We start from the raw sequence: 14,677 nt of genomic DNA, 5'->3' as shown, positions 1-14,677 counted from the left end.
CTAACTCTTGCTCGAATTAATTCAACTTAGAACAAAATAATTACTTTATTTAATTTTTCAAAAAATTTTGCCACAATTTTTAGAAACAATAAGTGAGGGGCCCCTAGGGAACCCCATTTTATCGAAGCTAGCTACTTCGTTTGGCGCGCGTGCGCGAGAGGGCGCTCGCCTGGTAACGCCGGAGCATCTTGTACGCACTCGCGCTGCCGTTCGTTTTGCCGAGCATTGCCGAGCGGCGAGGAGAGGAAGAGGAGTGTCTGCTTCGCTTTCTCGAAGCGGGTCAGTCTGCGTTTACTGCTGCCTCTGTCTACGAAAGTCTCGTTCCGCATTGCTAGGAATAGCGCGGGACAGGATGTGAGGACGAACGCCGCGTCTCGCTTTGATGTCTCGTTGGTGTGTTCAATCCCTACCAGTAGAAGACGTCGTGGAGCCGTAGAAGATGCTGGTGAGTAAACAGGCGGGATAGGACGTAGTGCGACGTAGAGCAACAACGGGGTAACCGCGGCGACGAACGCTTCCTTTCGTCTCAATGGCGCGTTGTATATATATGTATATACATGTGTATGTGTACGTAGTTTGAGTCTCTACCTTTTGTATTTTTGTGAGAAACCCGAGGTGACATACGCGTATGCGTCGCGTGCTCCAACGCATCCGCGCTTTTTCCGATCTCTCCCTCCCGCTCTTTCTTTCTCTCTCTCTCTCTCCTCTTTCGCTCGCTCCGTCCTTCTTCCTCTTCTGCCTTTCCTCTATTTTTCTCTCTCTGTCGGAGACAAGTCCGGAGTGCGAATGCAGGCGAATCTCTTGCCGGGCAAAACGCTCGGGTTTACGTGGATGCGAGGACGTGTTCCGAAAAATCGAAGTAATTTTCTTCCTTTTTGCCTTCCTTCTCGTCCCGGAAATTCCGACAGGCAGATACTTTCTAAGGCGTGAAAGGCGCGACGGAGAATGCCTGGAAGCGTCATTGAGACGACCGTGGTTATCAAAACACACAAAGTCAGTATTATCGTTGATTTTTAGCTTCTTTTACCATTTTCCACAATTTTCGGATTTTTATTCTTCCTTCTTCCACAAAGCACATGACTTAATTTTGTCTCTTTTTTAGTTGTGCTCTATTTATACATTTTATATATATATATATATATATATATATATATATATATATATATATATGGAACAAAATACTTTATATATATTTATATATATGTATACATATGCATACATAGTGTCATTTGCTTATTACTCTCTGCAAGCTAAGAAGAGACTACACACAAACAGAATCAGTATTTAAGAATTGAAACAGACAAATGCACAACTGTATATTATGTGATTTTGTTGTATTTCATTGATTTGGGAAATCAATAACAGATTTGTACTTGCTTTATTTTGAATAAGAAAAAAACATTAGAAATATAACTTAAAATAGATCTAACATATAATTTATTATAGAAAATATTATATTACCTATAGATACATACATGCATACATATTGTTGAACTTTATTCATTAAATATTGAATATTATTACAATGATCAGTATTCAGAAAAAAATATGTGTGATTTAGCTTATCCAAAAAAGAAAAATAAATTATTATAATATTGTCTTACATTCTTATACTCTAAACAAAATTTGTGAATAAAACATAAAATATAAACTATTGCAATAATATTAAAAGAGTAAAAATTATGAAATTTTATTTTGTGAAAAAAAAAAAAAAGAAAATTTCTATCATCACTATTATATGTCCTATAGTTTAACTTAAAATATAGTGTATATACAAAGCACAATGACAAGTATTAATTAAAATAAAGGAAGCAGACTTGCGTAATACAATATATATAATAATAAATATCTCTACTTCTCTGCAGTTACTTGTTAGTGATTGTTACTCTTTAAACTTTCATTGCGAGTTTTGTTATGAAATTATTATTATAATATTTACATAATATACAATATAGAATTTGAAATTTATTACAGGGAGACGATCCACCGTCCCTATCGGTGGGTACGGAAGTTAGTGCTAAGTATAAGGGTGCCTTTTGTGAAGCAAAGATTCGTAAGGTGGTGCGATTGGTAAAGTGTCGCGTGACTTTTAAACCGCAAGGTTTAGGAACTGCAACTGTTGCCGACGATCAAATCAAGGGAACTTTAAGAGTAGGTGCCTCTGTTGAAGCTAAACATGCAGATCGAAAAGAGTTTGTTGAAGCTACAATTACTAAGATCCAAGACTGCAGTCAGTACACTGTAGTTTTTGATGATGGGGATATTACTACATTAAGAAGAACTGCGCTTTGTCTGAAAAGCGGACGGCATTTTGCGGAGAGTGAAACGTTGGATCAACTCCCGTTAACTCACCCAGAACACTTTGGAAATCCTGTAATCGGGGGTAGAAGAGGTAGACGATCAAGGCAAGCGCAGTAAGTGGTGGAGAGAAGTCTGCTTTTAAGAATTCTAATCATTATCTAACTCGACAATTTTTCATAAAATAGGGACGAAAGCAGCGAGGATGAGGACAGTCCACCGCGAGGTACTCACGATTCCTCCTCCAGTGGAGGCGCGAAGGAGGGAATGGAAACTGAACCAGAAATCGGCAAAGTTATTTGCGTGGAACTCGGGGACAAAAAGAAGAAAGATAATTGGTTTCCAGGTTTAGTAGTTGCACCTACTGCTCAAGATACAGTAAGAATACGAGTGAGGGACGATTACTTGGTGCGTTCGTTTAAAGATGCGAGATAGTAAGTGAATTATCTTTATGTTAAAGTCGATTGCTATTGTATTATATTAGAAATATAAATATTTATAAATATTTTTAAGTTACACAGTACCCAAGAAGGAAGCCACAGAATTCACAAAGGAATTGGTTAATAAAGTTGAAAACAGTACACTAAAGGTTGCAGTAGAGAAAGCTCTTCTATTCTTAGAGAAAAATGAATTACCACCTCACTGGGATAAAGATTCTCTATTTGGGCATTCTGTTTCCAGTGGAAATAGTGATTATGATGGGGAACTCGACTCTGATGTAAGATTTCTTGCTCATTTTTTACACTCTTCCTTTTTTTCTTTTACACGATAGTTATGAAAAATGCGACTTTTTTTTTTTAAGAGTTCAGACGACGAACCGCGTGAGGAAAAAGATCATTTTGTGGCTCAACTATATAAATTTATGGACGATCGTGGAACACCTATGAATGTTTGCCCAATGATTGGATCCGAAGACATAGACTTATATAGGCTTTTTCGGGTGGTTCATAAACTAGGTGGTTATAATCGTGTTACGAATCAGAATCAATGGAAAACTGTAACACGACGACTCGGTTTAATGATGCAAAATTCGGGGACCTTATACAATCTTGTGAAACAGGCTTATAAGAAATATTTGCATCATTTTGAAGATTTTTATAAAAAATTAGGCTGCACCATGGTAAATCATCCGCGAAGTAGTACGCGTAAACAACGCTCTGGAAGAAGTCTTATCCGCGATAAAGACAGAAATACTCCTGTACCGCCGCAACCACCGGCGCAAGTAAAAAGTGACAAGGACGAGGACGAGAAGAAAGTTGCGGATGACGAGAAGAAGGAGAAGAAGGAAATTAAGAAGGAACAAGTGAAAGAGGAGGAGGTGGTTTTGAAAATAAAGAAAAAAGAAGAATCCGATAGTGATCAGGAGATTGATGTGAATGGAGACGGAGACGTTGAATTGTCATCTAATAATGAAAAACCGCAAAAACTAACCGCGCAACCTTCTACATCATCTCCTGTTTCTAATGGCGCTACAACCAGTGCAACATCGTCCGGTCGAGCCAAATCAAAAAGTAAAGAAGACACTAAGAAAAAGACGGCCGAAAAAAAGAAGCCAGAAACTAAAAAGCAAGAGAAGAAAGATGATAAACTCAAGGAGGAAGAAGCTACTAAAACGAGATCCAAAGCGAAGGATGATACTGTAAAAAATAAAGGTGCTTCCGAAGGAAGGGAGACTCGCACACCGTCCCGAGAAGGAGAAAAGAAAACAGTGTCTAAGCAGCGACGTTTAACGGACGAAGAATTGAAGAAACGAGGAAGAAAACGCAAGGAGTATGAGGCGGAGAAATCGCGCGCAGATGAACAACTCACAGAGACCGCTCCGAGCTACAAGGGTCCCGTGGAGTGTGGCGACAAATTGAAGGTATATTACGGTCCAACACATGAATCCAAAGTTACTTACGAAGCGAAAGTCATCGAAATTGAGAAAGACGGTCTCGAACCGATGTACCTTGTACACTATACAGGCTGGAATACAAGATACGACGAGTGGATTAAAGCATCCAGAATCGCCCAGAATTTTACGCAAGCTCAAGGTAGGGTGAAGCGTATCAAGGCTACTCCTAGGCCTCAAACCCCCAGCACGAATTCGTCCAACAATATGAGCAATAAATTGAAAGGCACTTGTAATTCGGGTGCTAACGCATCGCAAAGTCGTCGCCGAGCACAAAGTGTTGCTCCTACTTCCAGTAACACTTGTCAATCAATTCCGACGTCTTCGAAGGAAGTTAAAAAAGAGGACAAGGAGAAGGACAAGGAATCGTTGCAACCAACCAGATCCACTACACCGCTCTCCATTGCCAGTTCTAGTTCCAGGACTAAGAGTCCTGCCACACCTGCTAACAGACAAACCAGGACAACCAGAAACGCAGAACTATCAGGCATGGAGCATCGGAGGCGGACCAGAAGAACCTCGGGACACACGGACATATCCGTCGCGTCGGAAACCGAAGACAGCGAGACTTACGAATCCGACACCACCGAGACTGAGCCGACCAAGACCAGATCAAGAGGCACGGAAGAGAGAAAACGGAAGGAGACGCGCAGCAGAGCAGAAGAGAGAATTAAAGCGGAAGACGTGAGTGACGGTGAAGATGACAAGGATAATCTGGATGAACCCCGTAAAGGTAGACGTTTGAGAAGAACACCTGGTAAAACACAAAGTATTAAATCGGAGCCTGATAGTGACCAGGAGGAACAACCGAAAGGTCGCGATTTTGATCTCAATCAGATACGATCCGAATTAAAAGGCTTCGACAAAGCGGTTAAGTTAGAATTGGTCAGAATGGAGCCCGAGCCCGAGGACGAAGTGAAGCTGGATGAAAAAGAGAGCGTAGTCGCGACCACGGCATCACCCAAGTTGGAGAAAATTGTCGAGACTCCGAAAGTGGAAACTGTCGTCGAGACGAAGGTGGAAAGCACGGAAGATATATACGAGTTTAAAGAACCGGAACCGTTCGAGTTTGAAGTGAGGAACAAGAGGGACACGAGCGGTGAGAAGGATAAGTTGAAGAAGAGGATATTCGAGGATGAGCCTAAGAGTCCGAAGAAGAAGCAGAAAACGCCGGCTGCGATGCCGGTTTTGAAAGAGACGAAACCATCGGAGCCACCGGATAACGATACTCGAAAGAAACCGAGAAAATTATTCGGCAAAAGATCCGAGGATGCGAACGAATCAGTTGCTCCTGGCAATAAACCTCAGATGTTTATCGCAAGCGAGGATGTTTTTAACATATTAACGTCTTCGTACAATCAAATGAAATCATTGACTATTCCGGAAGAACTTCCTTCCTTTCCTTCCCAGAGCAAGGTGTCCGGCACAAATGTCTTGTTTCACGATTTGCCGGTGGACGATGAAGGTACGCGCGATGATTCGGAAGACCGTTTGATAATATCAGAGACCGAGGTGTCGGAGGCGGAACAAGACAACATATTTACGACGTATCAACAGGAGAACCAATTTCATCCTGGCGGCGAGTCCTTGACCGAGTCCACGACGGAGTCTAAGAAAAACGAGACGAGCACCGTGACTGAATGCTCGAGGGAGGAAACCAATGCGATAGTAACCATGAGTAGTGCCAGCAAACCTGTTAATTCCTTGGATCAGAAACAGAGTCAGGTCAAGCTGTTGCCTATGACTGGACAATCGCAATCGGAATTGAGGATGCTGGATACGAAGCTGCTCGATATCGCCCCGGTTCCGTCGCCGATCGTGACACCTCCGGCTCCCATAAGCGCGAGGCTGCCGGCGACGTCCACGATAGAGGAGAAGTTATCGGCCGCTGCTATGGCGTTCCGAAAAACCAAGGACAGCAAAAAAATCTCTGACGAGGACACGTCCGATCACACTCGCAAGACAATCAAAGACTCGTCGAAGAAATCAGACGTTTCGCAGAGAAACAAAGACGCGGATCGCGGCGTGACCGTTGAGGTGGATGACAAGAAACGCGAGCAGGAAGAGATTAAGGACCCGTGCAGAGAGATTATGCGTATGGCGATTAAGAAAGAGGAAGAGATGCAACAATTGAAGCCAAAGAAAGAAGCAGAACTGAAGAAATTCAAGGAGGAGGCAAAGATCGTAGCTGAACACAAGAGCAAATTGCAGGAGGTCGCGAGGGACGAGAACTGGAAGAGCGTCGAAAACGAGGGCGATAAACAGTCCGAAGAGGAGTATAATAAAATGACGGATCAAAAGGAAAAGGACAGAATCGAAAATCGTAAGAAACAGATCAATCAGGATCACATTATAGACTCCACGGATAGCAGCGATTCGGAACAGAGGCTCGTGATAGACAACGAGGAATCTCAAGACGTCAAAGTATCGACGTCCAGTTTTGACGTGAAGCTGCAAGCGGAATTGGATCGTATACAGAGTACGCAAGATAGATATACGAGGGCGCAACCATTGAAAACTTCGCAAACTGTCCAACATCAGCAGCAACAGCAACAACAGCAGCAAGAGTGTACAGAATTCAAGGCCGAAGTGACACCGATTTCAAAGACAGATGAAGAGGGAGAGACGATGAATTCCCTGCTGTGCGAAGAAGAGATACCCGGCTCACCGGCTCCGCCATCCGAGAACATCGAACAAGTCAGTGTCGGTCCATCCTGCAGCCCGCCCAAGAGCGAAGTTACCGAGAGCAGCATAGTGTTGATGGAAATGCCTTTTGCTAGTGCACCAACCTCTGGTCAAAGTACGACGAGCAGCAGCAGCACCGTTGCCACTCTCAGCCTGGCATTGCCGAAGACTATCGAGGCCTCGATTCCGGTTTCTCTGCCCATGCAGCAGAACGCATCTTTAAATATGCGGCAGCCGCAACAGCCACAACAGCATCAGCAGCAACACCAGCAACACGTACCGGTTCTGATGCCGCCGCAGCGACGAGAGAGCAACGAAGCCGCGCCGGTGATGGACAACACACCGCCAACCACCCCAGATTCGAGTATATCCAACATCTCAGGCTCGCCTAGAGAAGAAAGAACCGGCGGCTCGTCGCCGACTTCCGAGGATAACATCAAGCTGAATCGCGACAGCTCTGAAGCGGACAACGATAGCGCTGGTAAAGGTCCGGGCTTCAGCGAAGACGACACCCTACCGAATTCCGAAGGCAACTGCGCGGACAGGATGCTGAAGCCGCCCGCCAAACGCTCGGTCGACGACATGCAGTCGCCCAAGAAACGTAAGAGGAATCGCAAGCACTCGGAGTGCGGCACTGGTGCTGCTACTGCGGTTATCCCGAAGAAACCCGGAAGACAGAACGGTAGGCATGGTAGATACGGAGCTGGGAGTGATAGCGACGACACCAGCGAAGGATCTAATCTTTGTGGGGTCAACAACACGCCGACAAGTCACGCCAACACTATCACCACCGTCCCCGATCTTAGTACCTACTCGTCTAGATCACCAAGACCTACGAAGTATAACTTTTACGTCGAATTAGGTACGTTAGTACAAAACATATTTTATCAATTTGATTACACATTGAAAAACCGTCGGTTTCTTTACAGGTCTGATTAATTTTAATTTAATCAGAAAAGCATTTTTTCTTAAAATTAATCTGTATTTATATACAGATTGATTTTGACATATAATTTGACATGTGTATATTAAATTATATTAAATTTTCGCAGATCCTGAATTGGACGGTAGTCAAAGGATAGCTGTGCTACAGCAGAAATTAACTGAGTTGAGAAAGACGTATAATGCAGTGAAGGTCGAGCTTGCCGCTATAGAAAGACGTAGAAAGAAATTACGAAGGCGGGAACGAGAAGGTAAATATTTTGCTATGTTATTCACTTGTTACTAACTTACACTTTTCTTTTAATTTCCTTCGAAAACTGCCGAAAATTGCCAATAGATTGAGATTTTTTTTCTTTTCGTCACATTAAAATTATAAAAAATATAATATAAATAATATAATAATAAAGTATATATTTAAAAAATTAGTATATATAAAAAGAGAGTATATATAAAAATTAATGTAAATAAAATGTTCCAGCGATGAAAGCAGCTAAAGCAGAAATGCAGCAAGCTTGTTCGTGATAAGCAGTGTTGAAAAAAAATCATTCTTTTCTCGAGTAGCAAATGAAACTGTCAGAGATATTAAAAATAGCAATTGTTGACACGGGCATCATGCAATCATGACAACTACCAACATTTCATTTAGTTAATATATTTGCCCCTGCACACTCTCTTTGTATTAATAAATTGTAGATATAGTTAATAAGATTTAGAGTCATAAGGATGCGTTTATCGGGAACTATATACTTCATATATACGATATATATTGTATATATATTGTATGTTTCGTCAAGTTTCTTCATTAAATGATTAACAAATTTTAATCTTTTGTCACCTGCTCAGATACAAAGTACAAATTATCAATTGACGATCATTTCTCAAGTATTATTCATTTCTTTTGTTATAAAAAAAAAGAAAAAACAAAGGAGAGTGTTAACAATAGTCGCATATGTTATCGATAAAGACATCTTGGGAACAAGTAATTTAATCTAAGCTGGCTATCATTTCCGTTTCTCGAGCACGGCCACACCAGTTGTGGTTGAGCTGTTTTCACAAGACGAAGTTACAAAAGACAAAGTATATAAGAAAAAATACCAGTGACACGAGTGCGAACATTGCATGTTCTAATACTCTAGGAAAAAAATATGTAAATATTAGAGATTAGAGTAAAATTGTGAAATACACATTGGCACCATTACGTCACGCATATGTACGTATACAGAGACTTATATAGAGAATTTTCGTTTAAATAATATAAAAAATGTTGCAATTTTTTTTCATTTTGTGATTCTGGAAGTTGTACGAGCAATGGCTTCATGCACATAAGCGTGAGGTAAATGAAATGATTGTATTTTAATTAATGTATATAACAGCGTGAAGAATTACTTATACTTGTACGAGAGAGGAAATAATTTGTATATTGACACATGTAAATGGATATAGATGCGCTTAACATGAAATTATTATATTGTTTTTTTTCTTGCATGTTCTTCATGCTTGCTTTTATGGCAGTTTATATCGCGAATGCAGCTCAACGATATTAAATAGATACTGATATGTAATATTTAATTGCTTTTCATAATCATTAAGCTATTATTTACTCATCGATATTCTATGTCACGTTGTGATTTATCAGAAATGCATTTATATTTGTAATTCGATATATGTATATATATCGAAATGTATCAAGGGGACATTTGCTTATCGTCGCAACTTTATTTGAAAACGCTACAACTAAAGCGTTGATATTTATAAAAAAAAAAGAATTTTTTTTAACAGTCGACCAGCATGTCTATACACAATACACACGCATCTTTTCTGTGAACTTTATATAAAGGTTCTTAATCTGTCACTGCAATCATATTTAATTATAAATAACATCAAAAATTTTATATATATATATATATATATATATATATATATATATATATATATATAATGCATAGTGCTTAAAAAAACAAGTATTAAGAAATTAGATAGAATAATGCAAAAAAAAGAAAAAACTTAATCTTAAAGTAACACATCACACAGATGTGAATCAAATATTAGGTGAAAAAATTTGTAAGAAAATACACAAAGCTATCTGAAAGAAGAATAAAATTTTATATAGATACACACATACACACACGGACAAATACACACATATAATGTATATCTTTATATCATATATTTTTTATAAAAAAAAAATCAATATGTGAATGTGCTTTATGGTGTAAGAATGCGATTACATAAATCTGACAATGAAGAAAATGAAAAAAAGTTGTGAAGAATTTCGCGACATTGTATATAATTTTACATTGTGTGTAGTACAGACACAAGTCCGACTCTGATAGTTTATTGCACATTCTAATATAGCTGCGTAAATTTAATGTATAATAGTTTCAGAAAAAAGTGTTGCAGTAGCACATACATGCGTAATTTGTTTTGAGAAGACTACAGGATGCATTTTGACATTAAAATCTTTCAACAATTTGTACTATATAGGAGTGTGTTTGTACGTGTGTGAATGGTACATTAAAGTAATTTTTATTACTGCAAATTTAAATATATACATTCTTATACCAAATTAATATAAAAAATACAATTGATTTGGTATTATTATGAAAATTTAAAAAATGATGAGAAAAAGAAAAATATTTAGTTTGTATTATTTTAGTTTAATTAATTTAGTTTATATTCTTTTCATTCAAAATTACATTATTATTCAGTTACGATTTCAAACAATTCAGTTATAAAATTTATATTAAAAATTTTCGTTGTATAAAATCAAGTGCAAGATTAAATTATTTGCTTTGTTATTTATATTGTACAAATTCTAGTCTATAAATTTAATTAAAAGATTTTAATTATTGTTAACAAATTAGAAATTGAATTATATAAAAAAATATATAGAAGAATTAGTATAAAGTGATAACACAAGTTATCTGTTGCGTTATTGATCAATTTTGGTTTAAAATAACATTTTAATACCAAATTGTAATACCTAATTGAATATAATTTTGACAATCTAAATTATTACTTGAAGGGATAAACCTACGAATAATTATAATTTAAAATAAGTTTATTTAATTCAAAGTATATATATATATATATTTTTATGTATGCTTGCGCATTTTGTATAAAGATAAACCGTCATAAATGCATCCTCATCTTCTGAAAACAATTATTCTCCCTGTAAATCATCATACGACGTTACATGTGAAATAGTACATATAGTAAGCACAGGGTGCGAATTTTATCTCTCTCGCCAAGCAGTAAATAATTATTGTTTCACATAACATTTAACTGTGTCAGTGAGTATCATTAAGAAATAAATCTTATCTTAACAAGAAATAATGCTTATATTGCATTAGTTGTATTGCTCCTGCATTCTTATTTATATATATAAGTTCTGTAAATATATTAAAACATATCAAAAGATAGAATAAGAAAAGAAATTAATTTTGCACAACTAATTTTGTACTTAAAATCTGAACATACATATTTATTACAGTGTGGTTTACAAACAAAGATGGACAGATAATTAAAATCTGTGTAAAACTTATGCAAAATCTACTCTCTTTCAATATAATATACAAATATTCAGATTATTGTACTTTGCACTTAGTTATATTAGAGAATAATGTAAGATTGTTTTCTCGATTATACAACATAATGCACCATCAATGACACGCACATACATAATATACAATATCTTTTCTATCACTTGTTCTGTGTCAACACAGCGAGTAACAGAAAATTTCATTAATACAAATCAATAACTAAAAATATATGTATTATAAGTTAATTTTTATATTTTAATTTTACGCTCTAATGTTCTACGGCTATATAAGAAATTTCTACATTATACAATATATAATATCGCCGCGATATATAGAGATTGTTTTATATATATAATATATATAATTATATATATATATATATATATATATATAATATATCTTATATATATATATGTATAATATATATATTATATATATTGATCAATCTTTTTTTGTACACCACAGTAGAATTGATGCGTTGAAAATATGATAGTATCTTTTAAAAAAAATTAAAGAATATTATAAAATATTTTTTAAAGAAAGTATATTGTAAGATTTATAAAATAATATATATGTATATATAATGTGGGACTATTTTGTTTGACAAAATTCCAATTTAATTGTTAATTAATTGTAGGACCAACATCAAAATTTCTAATACAATTATACAATATATGGAATTTTGCTGTTTATTTTATAAATTAATCAACAATTAAATTCATCAGAATTTGAACAAAGTGGCCCTAAAAGATGTACTGGATATCGAGTATTTACAGTAGCACAAGAAAAATTAAATGTCCAGATAAATCATGAACTCATATGTAAGTAGTTACATACTTCCATTGAAAAGTATATTCAATATTCTGAAAATATAATAAAAAAAGACTAGAGTACATAATCACAAATATAAAATTCAAATTAATTTTGCAAATTTAGTTTAATGATTCCATTATCTTATAACTATAATTTGCTGTTACATATTGTTATAATAAGAATTTAACTCGATTTTAAATTACATATTTATAGCTTACTTCTCTTGTTCATAAGTTTTTATAAACACTGTTCCTTGCTACTTTATACCTTAATTATTACATCTAGTTTTTTTATCAACACAGTTCTTTTATGATTAGCATCATATCCTTCAATCTTAAAAAAGTTGGGAACATTTTTTTATTCATTAAAAAGTAAAAGCTAATTATGTTTTATTTAATACTTGATTGTTATTTGTTCATGCTCATAAGAAATATATATATATATATATATATTTCTGCGTAAAATTTATACAAAACTTCCAGCTATTGAGATATACTTGGGATATCCAATACATCTCTAATATGAATATATACATATTCGATTATTTCAATATTATTGCGCTCGCCCAGAATATATTTCGCATTTAAAGTATCACTTTCTTACAACTTAGTTTGCCCATTATTGACCATAGATTAATGAGAAAAGATTCAATGCGTGACCTTGCACTGTGAGAAATTGTATCTTACTTGAATGAATGCTCTTTTTATAGAATACTATCTAAAGGAGCATACTTTTGTGCGTGTCTCCCATTGAAGATTTCTCGACATTTGTGACATCTCATTCCATCACAAGACAGAAGTGGACATTGGCGTTAAACAATTTTTCAAACCTTTTTAATACTCATGAAAGAATACTCGCTGCTAAAGTAAGTATACAAAATATTATCTTATGTAAGAAATGTACTAATTGGACATTAATTTTTACTTCACCCTATGTGTCCTTTTCTTTACACATTTCAGTCATTGAACTATTAGTTTAAATGAAATGAGAAATTATACAGGAATCATTTAATCTTGGCGAATGGCGCATTGAGCGATAGGGCATACTACTTTCCATTGCACATGTCAACAAGGAGGTGGGCTAGACGTCGGTGCTGCATCTACGGTTGTCGCAGAGGAAGATGCCACTGCGGCCGCTTTATTGTCAGGGTCTAATTTCTGTCTGGTAAACATGATCTGTTCCATTAATTCGTGATGGGCTTCTAATCGTTCGATGCAATGTAAACACGCAGTCTTTGGCAGCGGATCATTCATATTCACCTGTAAAATGTGCGTGCAAAAAAAGTGCTTTATTTTAATGCGTTCTCTCAGGTGTCATATGTAAATAAAAAATGAACCAGTACAATAATTTGTGAATATGATAAGGATGCGATGCATTATTTTAGAAGAAATGACAGTTGATGCTCCTTCTCCTTCCTTCTAAAAATATGTAAAATATGTTCCACAAGAACATAGACAGGAGTAAGTGTGTCGGAGAGGAAAATCAAGACTCTCATTCTGACAAAAGTGTGCAAGAAGTAATGTTTCTTTTTCAGTCATCCTGAGGGATGGAAATTAAAGTGTAATGACATGAGATACATAGTGTGAATAAGTTACCGTGATCGGCAGGTAAGTGTTGATCTTCTCGGCGAGCTTCATCCTCTCGCCCTCTTCTCCATAGATGTGTATCACGAAGCGGTTCATCTTGCTGCAGAGCCTGCATATGAACCCCGTGATCACGGCCTTGTCCGTGCTGCCCATCTCTCTGTCTGCTGCCCCAGGCCTCTGCCCCACGGCCTGCGCGCACCCACGCACACGCCTCGCGTCCGTCCCCCCAGGTAACGGAATTTGACAGATCGCCTGACGGTTTCACCTGCGATCACCCGTCCTACGCGAGAGCGAACGTTTTTATTTATCCGAAAAGGAGTCGTGTCTCGCGCTTTTCTCTCCTGTCGAGATCTCTCTCCGAGTTTGTTTATCGCAGACTCCGTCGAAGACACACCGAGCGCGCTCCGAGCGACGTCCAGATCCAGGTCCGTATTCGCGCACCTCATCGCCCCTTCGATGAAATTTGGCATTATGTTTATTATTATTATTATTGTTGTTGTCGCGATTATTATTGTTAATGTTACTTCGATATATAAGAATACGGTATTCACCTGGAGTTTGCTCTAACATTTCATAATTGCTGTATTATTATGGCGTCGAATAAAGAACGGAAGTTGGGAAATCAAATGTATATGCAGCCCTGACGACTGAAAGTTGATCCGAAAGCAGCTCGAGAAAGGGATCGGAGAAGGAATCAGCTGTCGCGGGCATCTGTCAAGATGCAATGTCTAATATAGGAACGTGAATCTCTCTCGCGTTCAAGTTTTTCTGCCTCGATTCGCGATATGAGGCTATTTTTGTATAAAAAAATAAATTTATGACGCGAAAAAAAAATTATAAAATTAATTTTGACATTTTTTTTACATAATTTTTACATTTAAATCTGTATAAATCATATGAGATTCTTTATTGACAGATCA

The 14,677-nt window shown here is 36.9% G+C and overlaps 2 protein-coding genes across 5 annotated transcripts; one reads left to right on the top strand and one right to left on the bottom strand.

Moving 5' to 3' along the window:
- The first annotated feature begins 200 nt into the window (after positions 1–200).
- Positions 201–13,534, top strand: htk (AT-rich interaction domain hat-trick). 4 transcript variants are annotated; one of them, XR_003821419.2, is made up of 9 exons: positions 201–445; positions 1,975–2,414; positions 2,487–2,732; positions 2,812–3,016; positions 3,101–7,736; positions 7,927–8,067; positions 8,295–9,026; positions 12,881–13,036; positions 13,172–13,534. XR_003821419.2 is itself a non-coding variant. In XM_029314864.2 (7 exons), the coding sequence occupies exons 1-7, from the start codon at positions 440–442 to the stop codon at positions 8,336–8,338; spliced, it is 5,709 nt and encodes a 1,902-aa protein (XP_029170697.1). In that variant the 5' UTR covers positions 201–439; the 3' UTR covers positions 8,339–11,152. The 4 variants fall into 4 exon arrangements, 2 of the variants coding, with proteins under 2 accessions (XP_029170697.1, XP_029170696.1); XR_003821420.2 differs by having other exon boundaries at positions 13,131–13,534; XM_029314864.2 differs by lacking the exons at positions 12,881–13,036; positions 13,172–13,534 and having other exon boundaries at positions 1,975–2,405; positions 8,295–11,152.
- LOC114940278 (uncharacterized) lies at positions 9,897–14,461 on the bottom strand. Its single transcript, XM_029314865.2, has 3 exons — positions 14,309–14,461; positions 13,767–14,208; positions 9,897–13,430 (listed from the first exon to the last, which is right to left on the bottom strand). The coding sequence occupies exons 2-3, from the start codon at positions 13,908–13,910 to the stop codon at positions 13,236–13,238; spliced, it is 339 nt and encodes a 112-aa protein (XP_029170698.1). The 5' UTR covers positions 13,911–14,208; positions 14,309–14,461; the 3' UTR covers positions 9,897–13,235.
- Positions 14,462–14,677: the final 216 nt, after the last annotated feature.

Source organism: Nylanderia fulva, unplaced genomic scaffold (genome assembly GCF_048542155.1).
Source record: "Nylanderia fulva isolate GAGA-0341 unplaced genomic scaffold, ASM4854215v1 Scaffold16, whole genome shotgun sequence".
NCBI classification, from domain to species: Eukaryota; Metazoa; Arthropoda; class Insecta; order Hymenoptera; family Formicidae; genus Nylanderia; species Nylanderia fulva.
Note: the sequence above shows the minus strand (reverse complement) of the source record. Positions and strands in the feature narration are given on the sequence as shown.

What these genes read in the sequence shown, in the direction of transcription:
- htk (XM_029314863.2), top strand. An exon ending in TCGTTTAAAGATGCGAGATA is followed by an intron (nt 2,733 to 2,811) that starts GTAAGTGAATTA and finishes AATATTTTTAAG; the next exon opens with TTACACAGTACCCAAGAAGG. An exon ending in TAACTTTTACGTCGAATTAG is followed by an intron (nt 7,737 to 7,926) that starts GTACGTTAGTAC and finishes AAATTTTCGCAG; the next exon opens with ATCCTGAATTGGACGGTAGT.
- LOC114940278 (XM_029314865.2), bottom strand. Translation starts at nt 13,910, where the DNA reads ATGGGCAGCACGGACAAGGCCGTGATCACGGGGTTCATATGCAGGCTC. An exon ending in ACACTTACCTGCCGATCACG is followed by an intron (nt 13,431 to 13,766) that starts GTAACTTATTCA and finishes CACATTTTACAG; the next exon opens with GTGAATATGAATGATCCGCT.